The sequence below is a fragment of the Setaria italica genome, chromosome V (assembly GCF_000263155.2).
Source record: "Setaria italica strain Yugu1 chromosome V, Setaria_italica_v2.0, whole genome shotgun sequence".
Lineage (NCBI taxonomy): Eukaryota > Viridiplantae > Streptophyta > Magnoliopsida > Poales > Poaceae > Setaria > Setaria italica.
Window position 1 is genome coordinate 13438607 of NC_028454.1, and position 21736 is coordinate 13460342.

The 21736-nt window shown below is 49.1% G+C and overlaps 3 protein-coding genes and 1 long non-coding RNA gene across 6 annotated transcripts; 3 read left to right on the top strand and 1 right to left on the bottom strand.

Moving 5' to 3' along the window:
- The first annotated feature begins 2233 nt into the window (after nt 1–2233).
- Nucleotides 2234–5313, top strand: LOC101777316 (GDSL esterase/lipase At5g45910). Its single transcript, XM_004968568.4, has 5 exons — nt 2234–2859; nt 2978–3196; nt 3311–3459; nt 3543–3816; nt 4938–5313. Exons 1-5 carry the CDS (start codon nt 2589–2591, stop codon nt 5147–5149), a joined length of 1125 nt encoding a protein of 374 aa, XP_004968625.1. The 5' UTR covers nt 2234–2588; the 3' UTR covers nt 5150–5313.
- A 2133-nt stretch (nt 5314–7446) lies between these two features.
- LOC101777734 (GDSL esterase/lipase At5g45910) lies at nt 7447–10025 on the top strand. Of its 2 annotated transcripts, XM_004968570.2 has the most exons (4): nt 7447–7824; nt 7942–8312; nt 8418–8691; nt 9615–10025. In XM_004968570.2, the coding sequence occupies exons 1-4, from the start codon at nt 7485–7487 to the stop codon at nt 9845–9847; spliced, it is 1218 nt and encodes a 405-aa protein (XP_004968627.1). In that variant the 5' UTR covers nt 7447–7484; the 3' UTR covers nt 9848–10025. The 2 variants fall into 2 exon arrangements, with proteins under 2 accessions (XP_004968627.1, XP_004968626.1); XM_004968569.2 differs by lacking the exon at nt 9615–10025 and having other exon boundaries at nt 8418–9600.
- A 1709-nt stretch (nt 10026–11734) lies between these two features.
- LOC101778412 (GDSL esterase/lipase At5g45910) lies at nt 11735–13503 on the top strand. Of its 2 annotated transcripts, none has more exons than XM_004968571.2 (4): nt 11735–12073; nt 12164–12537; nt 12624–12897; nt 13011–13503. In XM_004968571.2, exons 1-4 carry the CDS (start codon nt 11812–11814, stop codon nt 13235–13237), a joined length of 1137 nt encoding a protein of 378 aa, XP_004968628.1. In that variant the 5' UTR covers nt 11735–11811; the 3' UTR covers nt 13238–13503. The 2 variants fall into 2 exon arrangements, with proteins under 2 accessions (XP_004968628.1, XP_022682951.1); XM_022827216.1 differs by having other exon boundaries at nt 12627–12897.
- A 520-nt stretch (nt 13504–14023) lies between these two features.
- LOC111257440 lies at nt 14024–15313 on the bottom strand. The gene is made up of 2 exons (XR_002677964.1): nt 14711–15313; nt 14024–14596 (listed from the first exon to the last, which is right to left on the bottom strand). It is a non-coding gene; the product is annotated as an uncharacterized LOC111257440 (long non-coding RNA).
- Between the last annotated feature and the right edge of the window lie 6423 nt (nt 15314–21736).

Below are 21736 nucleotides of genomic sequence, written 5' to 3' on the forward strand. Positions count from 1 at the left end.
TTTAGTCTTAAATAATGAACCGGACATATGGACATAGGGCAATCCCTTTTATTCATCATCAAAAGCTTATCGTCATCTCTCTGGTCATAGACAGGTACATCGAGTTTTTCATTGGCTCTGGAAATCGCGCTATTAGAACAAGCATAAGGTTTTTTTCTGGCTAGTACTAAAGGACAAACTAAGCACAAGAAACGTTCTTAGAAGAAAGAATATGGTCCTCCCTTCATATGAATGTGTACTCTGTCAATATGGACATGGAGGGGAAGAAACGTTATTTCATCTACTGCTTGAATGCCCCTTTGTTCAGGAATGTTGGATTCATATAGGTTTGTTCCCTAACTTGTCTTATGAACCATATGAAATTCTAAACAGCTTCAGAATCCAGCTGCAGGTTCAATTCTATATGGAAATTATAATCATCATGAGTTGGAGTATTTGGATGGCCAAACATGATTGGATCTTCAAAGGGATCACTCCTTCAGTACAGGACGCCTTGTTTTGCTTTAAAACAATTTTTACTCAAGTTATTCTTAGAGTAAAAGAAGATTGGAAACATATTATATCTTCATGGCTAGAGCAGACATTGTAATCTTTCTTTGTTTCTTAATTTCTTCTTGTACTCTTTTCATAGTTAATATATATAATATATAACCAGCAGGGGACCTCCCACTCCTGTTTGCTCAAAAAAAATGAGACAGTGCCTGCTTTATTTCTCTTTTTTTTTCTTTAAAAAATAAATTAATTCCTCATTTTGCCTTCTGATTCCCACGAAGGGTTTTTTTGGTTGATTTTGTATCTGAAAAGAATATTTGGTAAATGAAGCTTTTTCGAAACACAATACATACGCAAACACTCACATACATGCACGCACACTTAACCACTCACATACATGCACGCACACTTAACCTTATGAATACATGCATGCAACGCTACCTTATGAGTACCTCCGAGATACTGAGCTGGCAAATTCTCGAGATTGACGAAGTCATCACTTGCGTCTCGCTATCGAGGAGCACGTCGTCTACCACTGAAAGAATAGTGTCTGTTAAATCCTGAAATTCATCACTGACGCCTCACTATCGACGGGCACGTCGTCTACCATTGAAAGAATAACACTGGTTAAATCTTAGAATAAATCCAAAAAATATGAGCATCAGTGTTGAGTCGAGGACTCGAACTCTGGTGGCAGGTTTCACCACAAGTAACCTCACCGGCTGAGCTCGCTCAATTTGCAAATGAAGTTTTTTATTGATAAAAGGCTGCGTACTTATTTGAACAAAACTTTAATAGCGGATTTAACAAATCCATCAATTTACCATGGCCTGCAGATGGAACCCCACCCAACTGGGCCGTGGTGGAGCCAGGCCGTCTGCTTGGGAGAGGACAGGGATTCCTCGCCACGCTGATCTTGCTTGGGAGTGGCGCTGCTGCTGGGTGGCAATGGCTGCTGACCGAGCGCGACTGAGAGAGAGACCCGACTTGTCCTCCATGCAGCGCATCGCCGTTCCAACGATCACGACATGGCTGGATGGGCCCTCCAGCCCCAGCGTGGGAAAAAGGCCCAGAATAATAAGATACTAGTATCCTGGAAAGCTGGCAGACAAGGACAACCTTGATCGCAGTATAGTGTGTTAGGGTCTCTTGGGTAATCTAATCTTGCGCGGCAGCGGCGCACGGACAGGTTGATCCGCTCGATTATTGTATTGGATGCTCTGAAGCCTCTGATCTTGCTGGTCTCTGAGATTTGCTTGCTAAACGCCATTGGCATGGCGATCCGGAGATAGCATGGCAATCATCAATCAAGCTGGTTCAGTATGAATACTGAGCATTTTGATCCCTGCTGCTGAGATCTCCTAGCTCGCACAGTGTTGCGTCATGTGGTCCCAGTATTCTTGGAGTCCACGTGGCAGACTGCCATTTACGAGCCTCATGAATGCTCATTAAGGAGCAGTAATGGAGCTCATGAATGGTTCCGCGACAGTCGTTGTAATCAAATGAAACAGCCCAGCAGCATTGTCTATCCATCCATTCCATTTCCATGGACATGGACGAGTGCTACCGGAAAATCGGTCTCCCATCTAGGATTTTTTTTTAAAGGGACGACAGCGAGGAATGTCCCGAGAGGCCGAGATGAGCGGTAAACGGGAACAGAGAGAGAAAGAGATAAATTGAGGTTTGGGAGCGAGCGTCAGGCTCCGGAAATCGGAATCACGTGTGAACCTGCCATCAACCGTCCTTTGGCTCAGGGCTACTGGAGTGCAGTGGCCGGAGTGGCTGTGGCTCTCCGCTCTCCCCTCCACCCACCTCCTGCTCACTCAGATTTGCCCCTCACCATTTACTCCCCCACCTACAATATCAAGCCATCCGCCATTACTGACCTGAGCCCATCGCCCTTCGCAACGCGGAAGCGCCACCACCTCATGCCGCTCCCGGCCTACCCTGCTGTGCTGCTACTAGTACTAGCAGTGTGCCATAGCTAGCTGCTAGCGCCACTAGCAGGCTACAGTCGACAGCCACTGCCACCGCTCCCTGCGCCTGCGCAGCTCTGCCACTGTACAGTACCACCAGCGCCCTGCGGCCGCGTTCCCATGGCGCCCTCCGGCAATCTGCTGCCCGCGCTCGCCGCCGCTTTCCTCTGCTGCGCCCTCGCGCCGGTCGCCCAATGCGGCGGCGGCGGAGGCGCCCCGCAGAACTACACCTCCATGTTCAGCTTCGGCGACTCGCTCACCGACACCGGCAACCTGCTCGTGTCCAGCCCGCTCTCCAACCACATCGTCGGCCGCTACCCCTACGGCATCACCTACTTCCACCGCCCCACCGGCCGCTGCTCCGACGGCCGCCTCGTCGTCGACTTCCTAGGTGCGTCCTGCCGCCGGCGCCGGCCATTAATTAATGCCGCCTTGATTTCATTCTCGTGCGTTTCCGTGCCGGTCCTGATGGTGTCTCTTCCCTGCGACGGCCGGCCGTACGCGCGCAGCGCAAGCGTTCGGCCTGCCGCTGCTGCCGCCGTACCTGCAGTCCAAGGGCAAGGACCTCCGCCGGGGCGTCAACTTCGCCGTCGGCGGCGCCACCGCCATGGATCCGCCCTTCTTCCAGGAGATCGGCGCCTCCGACAAGCTCTGGACCAACCTGTCCCTCAGCGTCCAGCTCGGATGGTTCGAGCAGCTCAAGCCGTCGCTCTGCAGCTCGCCAAAGAGTCTGTCCACATTCGTTTTCCCATTAAGATTTTGCCTTTGCATTTCGGATTCTGCTCCTGAATAAAACTGAAGCGCTGATTGCAAATTTGATTACTGCCCCCGAATCGAAACAGAGTGCAAGGAGTACTTCAGCAAGTCCCTGTTCCTGGTCGGAGAGATTGGGGGAAATGACTACAACTACGCGTTCTTCAAGGGCAAGACCCTGGACGACGCCAAAACTTACGTTCCCACGGTCGCCGGCGCGGTCACCGATGCCACTGAGGTCACCAAATCTAGCATCAAGCTCTCCATTGTTTATTTCTTCACACGATTCGATCGTCACTAAACAATTGCAACTCCCAACAGAGGCTGATCAAAGCCGGCGCGACGCACCTGGTGGTGCCGGGGAACCTGCCGATGGGCTGCTCGTCGGCGTACCTGACCCTGCACCCCGGCCGGAACGGCAGCGACTACGACGCCGCCGGCTGCCTCAAGACGTACAACGACTTCGCGCAGCACCACAACGCCGTGCTCCAGCAGAAGCTGCAGGCGCTCCGGGCCAAGTACCCGCAGGCCAGGATCATGTACGCCGACTACTACGGCGCCGCCATGTCCTTCGCCAAGAACCCCAAGCAGTTCGGTGAGTGCCATTGCTCAACCAACTGATATCGAATCTAAATTCGGAGCTTTTCTAAAGTTTACATCGATCTGATCATCACACGACTGATCAGCTACACTGAAAGTGACACGAAATGGTCACTATGCTTAGTTAGAGAGGATGGCCCGCCACGGTCTGGCATCAAAATGGGGTTCCAATTGTATGGCTCTTTCGGAAAAGGTCGGGGGATCTAAGCCACTTATCCAGTCTCCTTTCGAGAAAGGAGAGTCGTGTCTTGCTTATTGCTTGCTTAGTTGCTTTCGCTACACTGAAAAGACATACGGTCCTTTTAGTCAGCCATCTCCAGTAGCTAACACATGGACGTGACACTGAAAAAGTGAAAAACATGGATCTTTGATCTTTTCCAAGGAGTGGTAAAAGCCTTTTCTTTTAGAATGCTGATCTAGGAAGTGTGATCCTTCCATCACGGTAAAGTAAAATCTGAACTCCTTGACTCTGAAGCTCCGACCTGATATAGCACTCATCAACATTCAGAAACTTCTTTTACTGCAATTTCAGATACTTTGTCGTTTGAGGTACTAGTGAAGTCTACTGGCATATTGATCAGCTGATGAGTATTTATTTGTCACACACCAGTAAATTGATCTGGAGTTCCCTTAGCTAGATGCCACTGTCAGTTCATCAAATCGGCCTCTCTTTTTTCTTTGAAAAGCAATAGTCTCTATTGATGAGTTCGTTAGCAGCTCAGGCTTAGACCAACTGTCATGATCTGTTATTTTCTGTTCTATAGGGGAAATGACAATGTCGATTTAAGGGTAACTGCCAACTGTTTATAGACTTGACCTGTAGCTTCCACTGTCAGAGTTAGTGTGGTTCGGTTTTGAATAGACACAGACAGTTCACAGACGAGATGGTACATTACTCTGGATTGAGTATCAGAGTAATACGGTGGCAAACATGATTAGACATTTCCAACTTTGTTCATGAAACTGGTCCAGACGTCCAGTAGTGCAGAGTACCTACACCTAAAAAAAATCAGCACACCTCTTGATCAACAAATTCAGCTCTTCCCCCTGCTGCATATGTTGTTCTGAATATCTCTGTTACTCACCTGCTGCTGTGAAACTGCTCTCTGCGTGCAGGCTTCACTCAAGGTCCGCTGCGGACGTGCTGCGGCGGCGGCGGGCCGTACAACTTCAACCCGAAGGCGAGCTGCGGCGTGCGGGGTTCGAGCGTGTGCACGGACCCGTCGGCGTACGCCAACTGGGACGGCGTGCACCTGACGGAGGCCGCCTACCACGCCATCGCCAACAGCATCCTCAACGGCCCCTACACCAGCCCCAGGCTCCTCTGATGATCGTCCAAGGCCCGTCATCGACGCGATGATCAGCAACTAATCTGTCGTGGCAAAGACTGTGACTGTGATGAGCTAGTAGTGGTAATTAAAACTGTTGTGCGTGCTAGCGTGACACTGGATGGGTAACTCGTAATTAAAATGGTGGAGTTTTGGGTTCTGAACTGTCTGATGGGTTGGTTTTGGGTTCTGAACTTTTGCGCGGAGTGTGCCGCTGGCTTTTACGGCCATCTCCTCAGTCGGTCGCAGTCATGGCAGCAGCACTCAAACTCCAAACTCCACTATTTTGGAGTGTGATGGTCTGCTTGTATTAGCAGAGGGGATGGCCACAGCTGGTTCCGGTTCTGCGGTACTGGGCGTATCTGACGAGTGACGAGGAAACACAAGTGACCAGTCATCCTCCATTCAATTTATACAGCCAATGCAGCAGATGGCTTTTGGGTTTCCTACCTTTCGTGCCGCCGGCCGGTGCCTGGTGCAAGGATCGATCAGCTCCTCCGGTGGTGGTTCGACGAACTGAAGCCAGCGCTTTGCCGCAAAGCATCTGCAGGTAAAGATCGGTGATTCGCAACCGGGAGTTTTTGGTGGGCGTCCCACACCGCCTAGCCCAATTCCATGCTCCAGGCCGGGCTGAGAAATCTCTTTTTTTTTTTGTTAGCATGGTGGGCCGTTGGAACTAGGCCCCTCAGCCAGCATATAACAAACAGCTCGCAAGACAATGGCCCATTGGGCATGTTTATTTGACCGATGATGCTGCGGTGTGGGCACGTGGTTTGCAATTTGCATGGCATGCGGCCATGCAGACAGGTTTTTTCAACGGTACCACAGCTCCTCCTCTTCTTTTCTGGTGGCGTGTGGCAGCGGCGGCCCCGTACAACTACGGCCCGAATGCAGAATGGCGCTGTGAGCGCGCAGCTCCGTCCAAGGCGATGATCAACTTTGTCAAATTTAGGAAATTCAACTTATTAAGAGAGAGCTAGGATGATATTTTTAAAGGCAAAATTTGCTCCCTCTTTGCTAGCGGACATGCAAAATAGAGCAGTTTGCTGGAAGACACTTTTGTTTGTGCTAATTTTGCTGGAAGACACTTTGAGGAGGGAGAATATTTTTTTTGACATCTAGTGCCCCTGCTTGTCCACGTTCCGTACGTGGTTCTCGACGATGCTGAGGTTGATGAGTCCGTCAGGGTTGTCGAGGGTTGTCGGAGCAGCGGCAGAGGCCGGCGTAGTAGAGCAAGTCCTCGTCCTCGGAGCGGACGACGACGCCGCGGGCGAAGAGCCCGGGGAGCGCGGCGCGCGGGGTGAGGAGGCCCCGCGAGTGGGAGCGGTGGATCGGGGAGGCGGCCGTGGAGTTGGCGCTCCCCGCGGCGGAGGGGTAGACGGGGCCCGGCGGCGGGGACCCGGGCGCGGCGGCGGGGGGCGGTTGCGCTTGATGTAGCACGAGGCTGCCTCGGCCCTGCACCACCCCCTGCAGCGACACCACGATGCACATCTCGTCGTCCGCACGCGGCCGCGCCGCCCTGTCGCGTGATGTTGACGGCGGCGGCGGGTTCTTCTTCCTGCTCTTGCGGGCTGCGGTGGGGCTGAGGTCGTCGTCGTCGTCGTCCCTCATGTGCGCGGGGGGTGCGGCTGCGGTGGCAGTCTGTGCTGCGGCGTCATGGGGGGCGGCGCGCGGCGGCGCCGGGGCAGCATAGGGTGGGGGTGGCAGGATTCGGTTGGTGCGGGCGGGGGATCTGGGGGTGGTGGTTGTGGTGGTGGTGGCCGTCTGGCTCTGGGCGAGGAGGAAAGGGAGGAGGTGGGGGACGCCGGGTTTGGCGTCTTGCTTGCCGCTTCTGGCATCGGGCGGTGAACGAGCCAACCCCCGTTGGCTTGGCTTGGCTTCGGGCCTTGGGCGGAACAGCAGCTCAGGTGGCGGTGGGGTCTTGGGCGGAACAGCGGCTCAGCCGGAACGTGGACGAGCAGGGTACTAGATGTCAAAAAAATATTCTCTCTCCTCAAAGTGTCTTTCAGCAAAATTGGCACAAACAAAAATATCTTCTAGCAAACTGCTCTATTTTGCATGTCCGCTAGCAAAGATGGGACACTTTTCAGTGTCCCGTAGCAAATTTTGCCTTTTTTAAACGAATGGGGGTACTCTAAATCATTAATGAAAATATGGGACAATGGTACAGTAAGTTTGGTTTATATCAAAGTCAACCCGTGCATCCTATTTGTGGAATGATGGACGGTACAAAGTATGAATACTAATATAATATGAGTGCAAAGTGTACGTGTGGTGTGAGTGCCGCTGGTGACCAAGAGCGTTACCAAGATTTGGAATCGTCGATCCCTTGTCCATGTCCATCCGGCCCTATATACGCACTCCGGGCGAATATGTATACGCACACCAGTTCCGAGCGAACAGGTTTCTGCCTACGTACCGGCGTGCCACCATGAGGGTTTCCGTCGCTGCGCTCCTCGTCGTCGTCGTCGTGCTCCACGTCGCGGACGCCACCGTCCTCCGGCCCCAGAAGCTCTTGTTCCCGGCCATTTTCAGCTTCGGTGACTCGTACGCCGACACCGGCAACTACATCATAGAGGTGGATCCCAGGCCGTTCAACTTCTCACCTTACGGCGACACCTTGGGCCGCCCCACCGGCCGCGCAAGCGACGGCCTCCTCCCCGTCGACTTCGTCGGTACGTCGCCGCCAATAATGTTGCCGCCGCCGCCGCCGCCGCCGCTCTGATATCTGGTTACCGTCGACGCCGTACGGCAGTACTGATCTCACAGCTCGTTTATTCGTTCAAGCGTAGCGAATGCTGTGGGCCTGCCTCTCGTGCCGCCGTACTTGGACAGGAGCCAAGACTTCAGCAAGGGCGCGAACTTCGCGGTCATCGGGGCGAGGGCGCTGGACCAGGCCTTCTTCCTGGAGCAGAACGTCACCTCGCCGGCGGCTCCGATGAACAGCTCCCTTAGTGTCCAGCTGCGGTGGTTCGAGGAGCTCAAGCCGTCGCTTTGCAATGCCACAAAACTAGATTGCGATGACTACTTGGGCAAGTCCCTCTTCTTCGTGGGAGAGTTCGGCGGGAACGACTACCTCGCCTTCCTGTCCGCCAAGAGCGTCGAGCAAACGACGCAAACCTTCGTCCCGGTCGTCATCAACGCCATTGCCGCCGCTGCAGAGGTACTCAAACCTATATACATCAATTCAGAACCGACTATACTATATATAGTTGTTTCCTTTCTTTTAGAAAGAAAATGCACTCACGCATGGCGTGCCTGTGCGCAGAGGCTCATCCAGCACGGCGCCAGGCGCATCGTCTTGCCGGGGAACATACCCATGGGCTGCCTCCCTGCCATCCTGACGCTGTACCCGAGCCCGAACGCGTCGGACTACGACAGCTACGGGTGCCTCGACAAGTTCAACGCCCTCGCACGCTACCACAACGAGCTTCTCCGGAGGTCGGCGCGGGAGCTCCGAGCCAAGTACCCGCGCGCCGCGATCGCCTTCGCCGACTACTACCAGCCCGTCCTCGCGTTCCTCACGGCGCCGGCGCTCTTCGGTGAGATCGATCACGAGTCCACCCTAGCTATAGCTACCTGTTGGCATAAGGCCAACACACGAAAGTTGTGTGGGTCGCGAAAAGACCGAACGGCAGTATACTGCCCAGACTGGTCAGATCGGGCCAGCAAACCGGTTAGACCGGTTTCTAGGGTTTTGCCTGGATCGATTGCTCGAGGGGATAACTACCACGCTTACGTGATGGAGGACGGCTATGTTTACGAGCAAATTAGCAAAATGATAACCAACACACTTACGTGGTGAAGAAAAACTAGTTTACAAGCAAGCTAGCAAAGGCTGTCAAAGCTCTCACTCGGGAGGGACCCCGTTAGGACGTGGACGTTGCCGGCGTGCCCTAAGTCGATCAGCAAGTCTAGGACGCCATCTCTGGTCGTGGAGATTAGTAGACGAACAGCAAGAGAGGTTGGAAAAGATTTAGGATTTAGGAGATAAAAAGTAAGTGCATAGTTGTTTGATTTGATTGGGTTGCACTCAATCGGCCGTGGCCCTTTATATTTATAGGGTGAGGAGGTCTTGCCGGAGTAGGAGTTAAAGATTACACAAATCCTGTGTCAAAATACAACTAATAACTCGAATTAAGCTGGTCAAACCGGTCAGACCGCCCATCCAAACTGGTCTGACCGGTCTGCGCAGAGCTGAATTTTGCTAGAGCCATAACTCTCTCATCCGGATTCCAAATTGAACGTTCTACATATTCATTTCAATCGTCTCGATGAGATCTACACAATGGTGAAGTCCAATCATAAATTTGATAATGTTTGTAAAATCGGTCTGACCGGTTTGTAGACCAATTTGTCCAAACCCATGCCCGACTTATCCATTCATCGTACACATCCTGCTAGCTTGAACAATGAACAGAGCTTGGAACCAGCTGGCTCTGAGACGACTGTGCGACGGGTGCAGGGTTCGACAGGAGCACGACGCTGGTGGCGTGCTGCGGCGGTGGCGGCGAGTACAACTTCAACGCCACCGCGTTCTGCGGCTTCCCGCCGGCGACGGCGTGCGAGGACCCGTCTAGGTCGGTGAGCTGGGACGGCATCCACCTCACGCAGCCGGCGTTCAGGAAAATCGCCAGGTCGTGGCTGCACGGCCCGTCGTCGGTGCCGCCGATACTGACCCTTGCCCTCGAGCTTTGATCCGTTTGAACTTGCAGGGACTGCTACCGTTGGTTTTCGTTACTATCTCTACGTACTCGTTGCAGCATGGCCTTTTCCAGACTATATATAACACTATTGAATTAAATAAATGTAAGATGCAACATTATTGGGACACGTGACATCGACTTGTTATTGAGCCATGGAGCGGTTTTCCTTCCACTGCTTGTCCTATATATGCATGTACTCCCATGAACTAATCTACGTCATGTCATACATAAAAGGAAGGAGGGAGTACCAAATATCCTACATATATGTACGTACTCCCATGAACTAATCACGGTAGACTCGAGCGCGGCACGTCGCAGGGACCGTGCAACTTCACAAGTAACTGGTGTAGCACTAGCTTGCTTCTGCAAAACCATTAGAACCGCATGATACTCGGCCCTGCATTGGACGAGATCTACAAAATGGTAACTCGATGCTACCATTAAGGACAGCGCAACCGCAACGGAGTCCGATCTCCCAGGTGCGACGGCGTGCACATACCATCCATGATGGTGAAGTGGGACGCCATACACCTCATGAAGTTGGCATACATGAACATCGCTAGAACATGCATGATTACACCTGGGGCGGATCCAGGGCGCAGGGGGGCTCAAGCCCCCCTACCTGGAGTTGAAATCCTTCGAATAAAGACATCAGCAAGCCTTTGGTGAAGATGACGGATATTGGAACATAGTTGATCCATGTACACGGATGGGACAGAAGAGTGACGCGTTCATGGACAAGGTGCACGTCAATCTTCATATACTAGGCGCTGGAGAGATAAAAAGGGCAGGTCTGGTCATGGTCCTGGCAACGGATCCAAACTCAAGTGCTCTAAAATCGGACTCCTTTTTTGTTTGCGAAAAAAAATCGGACGCCTTTGATGTTGTCTTAGTAGGCTAGAGTGGCACGTTGCATAACTAGCTTAGTCAACTCGCTTCTACAACTCAGCCTAAGTACTAGAAAGACATCCCGACGCCGGTGGGGATTTCCAAAGTTGCTATGTATGGGAATTTTCAAATCTATCATTACACACAATTTCCCAAGAAAGATGTCTTGGCCTTTTAAAGAAACTTTTTCTAGCGATTTTCAACACCGTTTAGTAGTCTAGGTTTAGAAATGTCCATAGACGATCGTTATAATGACAATGCACCTAGCACATTGTAACCAATTACCGAAAAGTGAAAGATACAATGATCATAAACATGCAAGGGTTCCTAATTCTAGCATCAACGAACTCCCTCCGTACTCGATTACAATTCAGTTTAGCTTTGACCTATGTCAAATGCTCTAAATCTGACTAAATTTTTAGAAAAATATATTACCATCTATAATACAAACAAATACACTTCCAAGACATTGTATAGACTACAAAAATGAGCTACGGATCTAAACCGTTCGTGAGGCCATATTTAAAACGTCACCAATGGTCTGGGCAAGTTTATCATTTTTTGCTCTTTTGCAAATACACGAGATGCACGTCTGGATTTGGAACCGTGTTTTTTTTAAAAAAAATCAACCCATAAAATTTTTGCCAATAAGGTATAAAGAAATTTAAAAAGTTCCTTTGAAGACTATATTGGTCCACAAGGCCATTAAGCTTAATGGGCCTTTCTGAACAAAATGTAAACGGCGGACCATGGACAAGGAAATGGACATTACCGCTCGACGGCAATTTACAAAAGTGGCACCGACACCGACCCATCTGCTTTTGCTGTCTTTGCTTAATGGCGTCAGCATTATTCCTAAAATTTGTTTAGAGATTGTTTAGTATCAGGTCAACGAGTGGTGCGCTATCGAAATCTGAATCTGCAAATCGCTGTACCCGATTTGCTATATATTTACTCTGAAGGTCCAAAATGATCGGCGTACAATCTGGGAATGCCGGCCGAGCCGTAGTCTCTCTCGAGCGGCATTTGGTAATCGTTTCGTTACCGTGATCCAGTGATTCTGCAGCCATGAGGAGTCCCGTCATCGCCGCCGTGGTCCTCCTCCTCGGCTCGTTCCTGCTCCACGGCGCGGACGCCGGCCACCGGCCCAAGCCCTCCTTTACCGCCATATTCAGCTTCGGCAACTCCTACGCCGACACCGGCAACTTCGTCAGGTTCGCCGCGCCCTTCATCCCCGTCATCCCTTTCAACAACCTCCCCTACGGCGAGACCTTCTTCCACAAGCCTACCGGCCGGGCCAGCAACGGCCGCATCATCCTCGACTTCATCGGTACGCTCCTACGCCATCGATGTTGCCGCCGCCGCCGCTCTGAACAAACATGCTTCAATTCGCCTGACATGGATTTGCATGCGCACGCAGCTGAAGCTTACGGTCTGCCGTTGGTGCCGCCGTCCCTGGACACGACGCAGAGCTTCAGCAAGGGCGCGAACTTCGCGGTCGTGGGGGCGACGGCCCTGGACCTGTCCTACTTCATGGAGCGCAACATCACCTCCGTTCCCCCGTTCAACAGCTCGTTCAGCGTCCAGATCGGGTGGTTCGAGCAGCTTCTCAAGACGTCGCTCTGCAACAACACCGCCAAGGGAAAATGCGACGATTACCTGAAAAAGTCTCTCTTCGTCATGGGCGAGTTCGGCGGGAACGACTACGTTTTCCTCCTCGCCGCCAACAAGACCGTCGAGCAAACGAAAACCTACGTTCCCGCCGTCGTCAAGGCCATCGCCGGCGGCGTCGAGGTACTCAACAGTGAATACTCACCGGCCGGCCCTGATCCTCCTCCTCTGATGACCTGATCGGTTGACCAACGCGCGTGTGGGTGCAGAAGTTGATCAAGCACGGCGCCAGGCGCATCGTGGTGCCGGGGAACCTGCCGACGGGCTGCATCCCGATCATGCTGACGCTGTACGCGAGCCCCAACAAGGCGGACTACGACAGGTACGGGTGCCTCGACAAGCTCAACGGCCTGGCGCGCTACCACAACGCCTTTCTCCGGCGCGAGGTCATGGCGCTCCGGATCAAGTACCCGGGCACCAAGATCGCCTACGCCGACTACTTCTGGCCCGTCGTCGGGTTCCTCCAGAACCCGGCCAACTCCGGTGAGATCATCGATCGCGTGCCAACTAGAACGCCGTCCGAACTATACTCGAAACCGAACTGTAACTAACTAAAGCCGTCGGGATGCGACGCATGGCGGCGGTGGTACGTGCAGGTTTCGACGGCAGCACGGCGCTGGTGGCGTGCTGCGGCGCCGGCGGCAGGTACAACTACAACGTCACGGCGGCGTGCGGGTTCCCCGGCGCGACGGCGTGCGCGGACCCGTCCAGGGCGGTGAACTGGGACGGCATCCACCTCACGGAGGCGGCGTACAGGGACATCGCCGGAGGATGGCTGCGAGGCCCGTTCGCGCAACCGCCCATACTGAGCCTCGCGCGTTGAAACACTGCTTGGAGCTTGGATTGACCCTTGAGGGAGTGGAGCCTTTGGCTCTGACCTGGTGTGTGCGTTGCGTACAGGAGATTGAAAAGGTGTTTCTTTTTTCCTTCGTTTTGACCTGTGTGTTTCTTTATTGTTACTACTACATTTGAACTCTTGTTATTAAGGGTCTGTTTGGTAACAAGGTTAGTTTAACACCCGTCACATCGGATGCTTGGATGCTAATTAGAAGTATTAAACATAGGCTAATTACAAAACTAATTGCACAGATGGAGTGTAATTCGCGAGACGAATCTATTAAGCCTAATTAGTCTATAATTTGACAATGTGGTGCTACAGTAACCATTTGTTAATGATGAATTAATTAGGCTTAATAGATTCGTCTCGCGAATTAGCACAGAGTTCTGCAATGTTTAGTTCTCCTAATTAGCATCCGAACATTCGATATGACACTGTTAAAGTTTAACACCTCGTATCCAAACACCGCCTAAGAATAAAATGTGACCTTTTCAAGACTTCGACTGAATTGATACTTTAACAGCTGCTTGTTTCAGTAGCCATGACCATGAGCCCCAAACGTCAACGATCCAACCGAAACCTTTTCATTCTTGCTCTGAGGAGGAAAGAAAATAATGTGACGGTGTGACTCGTTCGTGCTAGTACCAGTAAGTACCGTATGTCTGGGCCAAACAATTAACTTGGCAGTTGGCACCACCACTTCATTGATTTTTTTGAACTGAACGGCAAAAGATTTGCCATAATTTTTATTACTAGACCAAACAACTGAAAAACAACTCAACGCTCTCCACAACTGACTTTATTGATTCAGAGTCTGTTTAGGAGCACTCCACTTCCCAAAAACCAGCTCCACTCCATCAGCTCCATACTTTTCCAGCTCCACTCCACTAACTCCAAAAAATATGGAGCTGATGGACGTGTTTGGCTGATTGCAGTACTCCAGCTCCAAAAACATGAAGATTTGTTGTGAATAGTCTATTTTACCCATCGTAAATGGACCCACGTGTCATCCTCTCCTCTTTTCTCCCCTCCTCTCCCCCTCTCTTCTCTCAGGCGACCACCGAGCAGTACGCGTTTCAGGATGGAACGGCCAGCACAAACTTGCAGGTGAGACTGTGATCCTGAAGCCACTGAACTGAATTGAACAATCGTTCCGAGCATTATCCTAACGTAGTTGGGTTTGCATTCTTTCTCCAGCAAAGGAACTTCTGGGAGGCTCTGAACATCAGTGGCAGCAGCAGCGACGAGTGAAGCTCTGAATCTAACAGTCTGTGTAGCGTGTAGGCCCTTGGAGACGACGAATCCCTTTGCCATCATCCTTCCTGCCTGTAGGGTGCTGTAATTCTTTTTTCATATTTTCACCGCGATTAGTATTCTCAAGATAGCAGTAACAGCCATCATCTGATAGTTTAATTAAAATTTTGTGTATAAGAAGAATACTCCTCTGCTCGCCCTCACCAGCAGATGGCCTCCTGCAGCGCGCTCCACCCTTGCTTGTTCTGCAGGCTCCAGTCTGCGCCCGCCGAGACGGCATCAGTGGCATGTCGCGGTGGCATCTGGTCGCCCGTCTGAGCACAACATCAGTGGCATGTCGCGGCGGTCGACGACCTTCGAGACGGCCTTGGCGCGGGCCTCCTCGGTGACGGAGTCCGCCTCCGTCCAGATCTCCTCGAGCGGCCCCGCGGGAGCGCGTCCAGCACACGGCGTGGTGAGCTGGGCTGTGCGCTTACCTCGCCGCGTCCACGCTGGCCATCCGCGGCGCCGGTGAACCAACCAGATGGGGATGCGCCCGGACCAAATGACGCGGATGCAGTCCAGCGCCCAGATGGGGCTCCGCGGCCTCCGGTATCTCGACAAGACCTCCGGCGGGAAGGAGGGGTGGAAGGCCGTCGAGCGTCGCTTTGACGAGATGACAAAGGGCAGCGGGCGACTTCTCACAGAGGTTCGGCGCGGTCTGGCGGGGCGAAGAGGTTCGGCGGCGCCCGGCGCTGCCTGGCCTACGGTTCCTCACGAGGGAGGAGTCACGGGGAAAGAGAAGGGGCGCGCGGATGGGGGTGTTTTGTTTCTGATTGCGAACCGGTACGTGTGTAACCGATGGCAGTGGTGGATAAATATCCACCAACTCCATGAGGAGGTTTGAAAAGGGAGTTTTTGGAGCACCTCCTGAGGTACTTCAAGAAAAACGTGGATCTGACCCTTGCTTCACGTTTTTCCTGGAGCCGGAGTTGCTGGAGCTAGACGTGTTTGGCTGCGAAATTTTTGAAGTTGGTGGAGTGGAGCAATTTTTCCTGGAGTGGAGTGCTCCCAAATAGACCATCGTTCATTCAGCAGCTTTGTTAAACTTCGCGCTCGCTGCATATATGATTGGAGGGAAAGAAATTCGTAAGGCCTGAAGCACAACAGATCTGGCCTTGTGGGCAGTGGCCCAGTATCGAGTGATGCAGCCCATCTTTCATGTCCTTTAAATCGTGCACTTTCAGCCTTTTTGCGCATATAGAGAAAGTGGGTGTTTTTTTTGCTTTTGGAAACATATAAAGCACCTCACGGTTAGATCATATATGTTGCGCAGTTGTGCATGACAGTGGGCTATGATAATGTATTTTATCATTTTTTACAGGGACGTTTGTCCTTCATTGATGCTTCTATCAATTATTCTTCTGTCTTGTTATTATTTGTCATTTCATTTTGTTCGACCAAACAATCTCCTTTTTTATACAAAATATGTATTTATTTCGTGAATCATTAATATTGTTTTTGTGTCATTTTATTCATCATACCTAACAAAAACACGTCCATTATCTTCACTCCCACTTCATATTTATAGTATTTTAGTTTATCTATTTTTTTTATCTTGGCGGCTGATTGGACCATTTGTCTTCATTTTTCATTTTTGGCTGAATTTTCAGATCATTATTGAAATGCCAATGCCTCATTAAGCATGACTTTTGTAAAAGAGATGTTGTGCTTGTCTGCTTGAGAGTTGAGACTAAGGAATAGGAAATTTCTAATCTACTGTAGATGTTACAGTTCTGTACTTTTCATCTACTATGAAAATGTTTGTTACTTTATGTACATTTGGATATTTTTCACTCCCGTTTCCAATACTTGTCGTCTATATTTCAAAGTGGGTGGGTGCTCATTTGCACATATTTAATTTGTTTCTTTTTCCGAGTTCTATTTAAGGATGGCCATGAACTGGTTTGGCCCACTGGATCATCGATCCGCTCAAAAAAAAAAAGAGTGGGATGGGCCACCGGTAGACCCGAGCAAAATTAGGGCAACAGTAGCTGTAGCTGTCCCATCTGCCACCAAACCTCACGGGCAGCAGTGATCGGCTGATTTCTGCGCGCGTGTTTCACGAGCTGACGAGGTCTGTTGTTGTTGGAGGTGCCCACTTAGATGCCATATCAGTTAGTGTACGTCAATGCAGTTGGTGGATCAATCGCGATCCAGATAAACTTTATTCGGGACTTCTCAATGCTTCGACACCGAGCCAAGATCTTTGATATTCCCTCGGAACCGATGAAAAAGTGGATCGCTTTTTTATGGACTCGCTCAGAATGATTCTTCTCTCTTCTATCTATAGTCATGGCCTATTAGAAATAGAAGGTACTCTGGTGCAATCCTTACCGACAGAAAAAGATACAAACTCTAATCCCTTTGATGGAAGTATGGATGCATAGCTTTTAGTCTGTTATCAGGTCCTGGTTCATCTTAGTTGCTCTTTCTTCAAAAAAGATTTTATCCTTTTTCCGTAAGCTCCTTCTTTTGTAATGCTCTGCTCCCCTATCTCTGCTTCGCTAGCTTGTTTTGTATCGGTATTCTACTTTTTATAAGTAACATGTATAATCAGTAGGGGATAAACCTCTCACGTTTCCTTAAAAAAAATCGCGATCCAGATCTGGATCCATTGGTGCAAATGGATGTATCATTTTTGCCCGGTCCACGTCAAGGTACTAGCGTTTAGCGGCATGGTAGCGGACTAGTGCCGGTGTAGCAGATCGCGGATAGCGGGTGCTATAGCTAACGCTAAGTCTAAATAGCAGAATTTAAAACATAGTCATAATTTTAGAGCATATATGAATATTAACATCAAATTTACTTATAAAAAGTTATAGTTTTAAGTTAGCCATTATTGGTAAGAATCACAAATAAATAGGTATAATTAAGATGTATGGATATATATTAACATTAAATTCACATATCAATAAATAAAAAAATTTATTTTCATCCAATAACTCTTCGTCACTACCTAAATAACCATTTTAAACATTATTATTACTATTTGATTCATATTCATATGTCACTTGAACTGTAATATAGCGAATAGCGGTCTAACATGAGCAATAGCGGGCAATAGCGGACAATAGCGGCTGCTAAGTCCAAACATGCTACCTTGGGTAGGTAGCGGTAGCGGCCGCTATTGTGGGCGCTACGAATGCTATTTAGTACCTTGGTCCACGTGCAATAATTGACTATCATGGTGTGTGGCGTGTCTTGAGGAATACCGGTACCACTGAAAGAAAAATATGATTGTGTACAATGTTAAAGGATAGGTATGTCTCTCGTAAAGAGTCTTATGTTAACACGTCAAATGAATGTGATGATATTGGATACGTAGATGCGTTGGTTAAACCTCGACTACAGATAGATCTTGCATAGATAGAGAAGGTTTAAACCATCTGTGTCTTGTATCACAAGTTATAATCAAACTCTTGTAATCTGTTGGGGATTTCCCTATATTAACATGGAGCCGTGAGCTAGCCTAGGTAGGCAGCCATGTTCACCTAATTACCACTACTTCTTTCATGATAATTAGAGCTACTTCCTCAAAATACATCTACTGCCATGGCCTCCAGTTCCTCGTCATTGTCAAGTGCTCTCGGGCCGCCAGTCTCCGAGAAGCTCAAGCGAGAGAACTTCATTCTTTGGAAGGCCCAGGTGTTGCCGCCGATCAGGGGTGCTTGCCTTCTTGGAATCCTTGACGGTTCAATTCCGGCACCACAAAAAACAATCCAAGATGACAAGAAGAATGACGTCTCCAACCCGGCGTATGAGATATGGCTGGCGCAAGACCAGCAGGTACTCAGCCATCTCGTCAACTCCCTATCGTCCACAGTGTTGGCACAGGTAGCTACGTTGACATCGTCGTCCGAAGTTTGGGTGGCATTGGAAGACATGTACTCGGCACAATCACGTGCACGAGTAACCAATCTACGGATGCAACTTGCAAGCCTCAAGAAGGGAAGCATGGACATCTCAATGTACTTCAACAAGATGAAGTCATCAATCATCACATGCCAGTAGAGCTTCTTCGTTAGGAAAAACCCGACTATGCCTCTCTTCGTGTCTTTGGATGTGCATGCTAGCCGAATCTTAGGCCCTTCAACACAAGGAAACTTGCATTCCATTCCAAAAGATGTGCCTTTCTTGGTTATAGATCTATTCACAAAGGGTTCAAGTGCCTTGATATTCCAATTGGCCGTGTGTATATCTCTCGTGATGTAATCTTCGATGAATCTATTTTCCTTTTGAAACTCTCCATGAAAACGCTGGTGCTCGTCTTCGTCAAGAAATTTTTCTTTTACCGGATCACCTTTTGAATAATAGTTCCAGGGATGTAAGTTGTAATGCTAATAGTACTGATGATCATAATCCAAATCATGGTTCTAGCAGAAACCTGGCCAGCACAGAAAACGATGATGATCCACCGACGCCTGCGAGCACTAATTTCCAGGGGGATCCATTGGCGTCTGCGCCTTCCTCGTCCGCCCGAATGATGCCGCCAGCTAGCCAGGCGTTGTCGCATGGTGTCCGGTCTCCACCCGCCAGCCCGAGCGCACCGCGTGCCGCCCTGTCTCCACCCGCGTGGCACGCCAGGACAGGCGGGGGCCGTTGCAGCACCAACGCCCGTGCTAGGACAGCACGTCTCAATTCTGGTGGAAGCGGAGATTTTATCTCCCAGATCTTCTACGGCTCCGGATTTTGCTGATTCAACACCAAATCCTCCTCGGCTAAGGACAAGATCTCAAATTAGCATTGTTAAACAAAAGCAGTATATAGATGGGATTGTTAGATATGGGTTCTTTTCTTCTACAGGAGAACCACATACTCCAGAGGAAGCACTTAGTGATCACAGGTGGACAAAAGCAATGGAAGAGGAGCTTATGGCGCTTCATAAAAACAAGACTTGGCACTTGGTTCCTCCCTCCAAAGGAAACAATCTTATTGATTGCAAATGGGTGTATAAATTAAAGCGAAAGGCTGATAGGAGTATAGATCGTTACAAAGCAAGATTGGTGGCTAAGGGATTTAAACAAAGATATGGTATTAATTATGAAGATACTATTAGCCCTGTTGTGAAAATTGCTACTGTTCGACTTCTGTTAACTATAGCAGTCTCGAGGGGCTGGTGTTTGAGGCAATTAGATATACAGAATGCGTTTCTTCATGGTGTTCTTGAGGAAGAGGTTTACATGAGACAACCTCCAGGCTTTGAGGATGCAAAATTTTCAAACTATGTTTGTAAGTTGGATAAAGCTATTTATGGGTTAAAGCAAGCTCCGAGGACCTAGTATTCACGGTTGAGTTCAAAATTACTTGATCTTGGGTTTAGAGCATCCAAGTCTGATGCGTCATTATTTATTTATTTCAAGTAGAACACAACCATATTTATGCTCATATATGTTGATGATATCATAGTAACAGGGTCATCCATGGATGCGATTTCAGCTTTACTTAAAGATCTACGTGCAGATTTTGCTCTTAAAGATTTGAAAAATATGAATTATTTTCTTGGGATTGAAGTCAAACCAACTCAAGGAGGCATTATATTGTCGCAAACAAAGTATGCTTCGGATGTTTTGAAGAGAGTTGGCATGACAAATTGTAAGTCTTCTTCGACTCCTTTGGCAGCCTCAGAAAAAATTTTCTATCAAGACGGAACTTTACTATCATTAGAAGATGGTACAAGATATCACAGTATTGTTGGGCCTTGCAGTATTTAACTCTCACACGTCCTGATTTAGCTTTTGCTGTTAACAAAGTGTGTCAATTTCTGTATGCTCCTACAACTGTTCACTAGGCGGCTGTTAAAAAAATTCTGAGGTATGTGAAAGGGACACTGAATATTGGGCTTGAGATAAGTAAGTCATCTTCTAATTTGACAAGTGCTTTCTCTTATGCGGATTGGGCCGGTAGCATTGATGATAGAAGGTCTACCGGTGGATTTGATGTTTATTTTGGTCCGAATTTAATCTCATGAAGTGCTAGAAAACATGCAACTGTGTCTAGATCAAGCACTGAAGCAGAGTATAAATCATTGGCCAATGCTACAGCTGAGACTATTTGGGTAGAACCGTTACTATCCGAATTGGGCGTGAAATAAAGGAATCACCTTACCTATGGTGTGACAACCTTGGTGCAACTTATTTATCAGCTAATCCTGTCTTTCATGCACGAGCTAAACATATTGAGATTGATTTTCACTTTGTAAGAGAAAGGGTAGCAAGTAAGCAGTCAGAGATTCGCTTTATTCCATCTAAAGATCAGCTGCCTGATGGTTTCATCGAGGCACTTCCAGCTCGGGAGTTTGAGAAATTCAAAGGCAATCTAAACCTCAGAAGCAAGTCTGGTTAAGATTGAGGGAAGCTGTTAAAGGATAGGTATGTCTCTTGTAAAGAGTTTTGTGTTAACATGTCAAATGAACGTGATGACATTGGATACGTAGATGCGTTGGTTAAACCTTGACTACAGATAGATCTTGTATAGATGGAGAAGGTTTAAATCATCTGTGTCTTGTATCACAAGTTGTAATCAAACTCTTGTAATCTGTTGGGGGTTTCCCCTGTATTAACATGGAGCCGTGCGCTAGCTTAGGTAGGCAGCCACGTTCACCTAATTACCATTACTTCTTTCAAGACTTTCTAGACCAAACTAACTCCAAATATAGCTCGTTTGAGCAGCTAATGCGCATTATGCAACAATTAAGATTGAGCAAAAACTTATGCAACAAGGAAAGGAAAGAAGAAATCAACACTTGAAGTTATAGCCGCAACACACAACTATTGATGGCCTAAGTGTCACATTATTAATTTCATAATCCCGATCAACTGCGGTCTCTCTCTGTCACTTGCATTGCACCACAGCACCGGCATCCAATCTGGCTGACTTAGGCCCTGTTTTCTTCCACTGACTTATTTTTAGCACCCGTCACATCGAATGTTTAGATACTAATTAGGAGTATTAAACGTAGACTATTTACAAAACCCATTACATAAGACGAATCTAAACGGCGACTTATGTGCCGTTATTTGGGGTAAGTACCTGAGGGCGTTAGCCCTAAAAGGGGCCTTACTAGTTTTCTAGTTTCAACCCATGTATGCTAAATGTTGATGGGCTAGTCCTACCCTTTAGTGGTCTAAATAGATTTGTGACACTTAAAAGCATCACCAAACATAGCATGGTTGATATATCTACACAGGA

What these genes read in the sequence shown, in the direction of transcription:
- LOC101778412 (XM_004968571.2), top strand. Translation starts at nt 11,812, where the DNA reads ATGAGGAGTCCCGTCATCGCCGCCGTGGTCCTCCTCCTCGGCTCGTTC. An exon ending in CCATCGCCGGCGGCGTCGAG is followed by an intron (nt 12,538 to 12,623) that starts GTACTCAACAGT and finishes GTGTGGGTGCAG; the next exon opens with AAGTTGATCAAGCACGGCGC. An exon ending in CCAGAACCCGGCCAACTCCG is followed by an intron (nt 12,898 to 13,010) that starts GTGAGATCATCG and finishes TGGTACGTGCAG; the next exon opens with GTTTCGACGGCAGCACGGCG.
- LOC101777316 (XM_004968568.4), top strand. Translation starts at nt 2,589, where the DNA reads ATGGCGCCCTCCGGCAATCTGCTGCCCGCGCTCGCCGCCGCTTTCCTC. An exon ending in CCTCGTCGTCGACTTCCTAG is followed by an intron (nt 2,860 to 2,977) that starts GTGCGTCCTGCC and finishes GTACGCGCGCAG; the next exon opens with CGCAAGCGTTCGGCCTGCCG. An exon ending in GCTCTGCAGCTCGCCAAAGA is followed by an intron (nt 3,197 to 3,310) that starts GTCTGTCCACAT and finishes GAATCGAAACAG; the next exon opens with AGTGCAAGGAGTACTTCAGC.
- LOC101777734 (XM_004968569.2), top strand. Translation starts at nt 7,485, where the DNA reads ATGTCCATCCGGCCCTATATACGCACTCCGGGCGAATATGTATACGCA. An exon ending in CCTCCCCGTCGACTTCGTCG is followed by an intron (nt 7,825 to 7,941) that starts GTACGTCGCCGC and finishes GTTCAAGCGTAG; the next exon opens with CGAATGCTGTGGGCCTGCCT. An exon ending in CCATTGCCGCCGCTGCAGAG is followed by an intron (nt 8,313 to 8,417) that starts GTACTCAAACCT and finishes GCCTGTGCGCAG; the next exon opens with AGGCTCATCCAGCACGGCGC.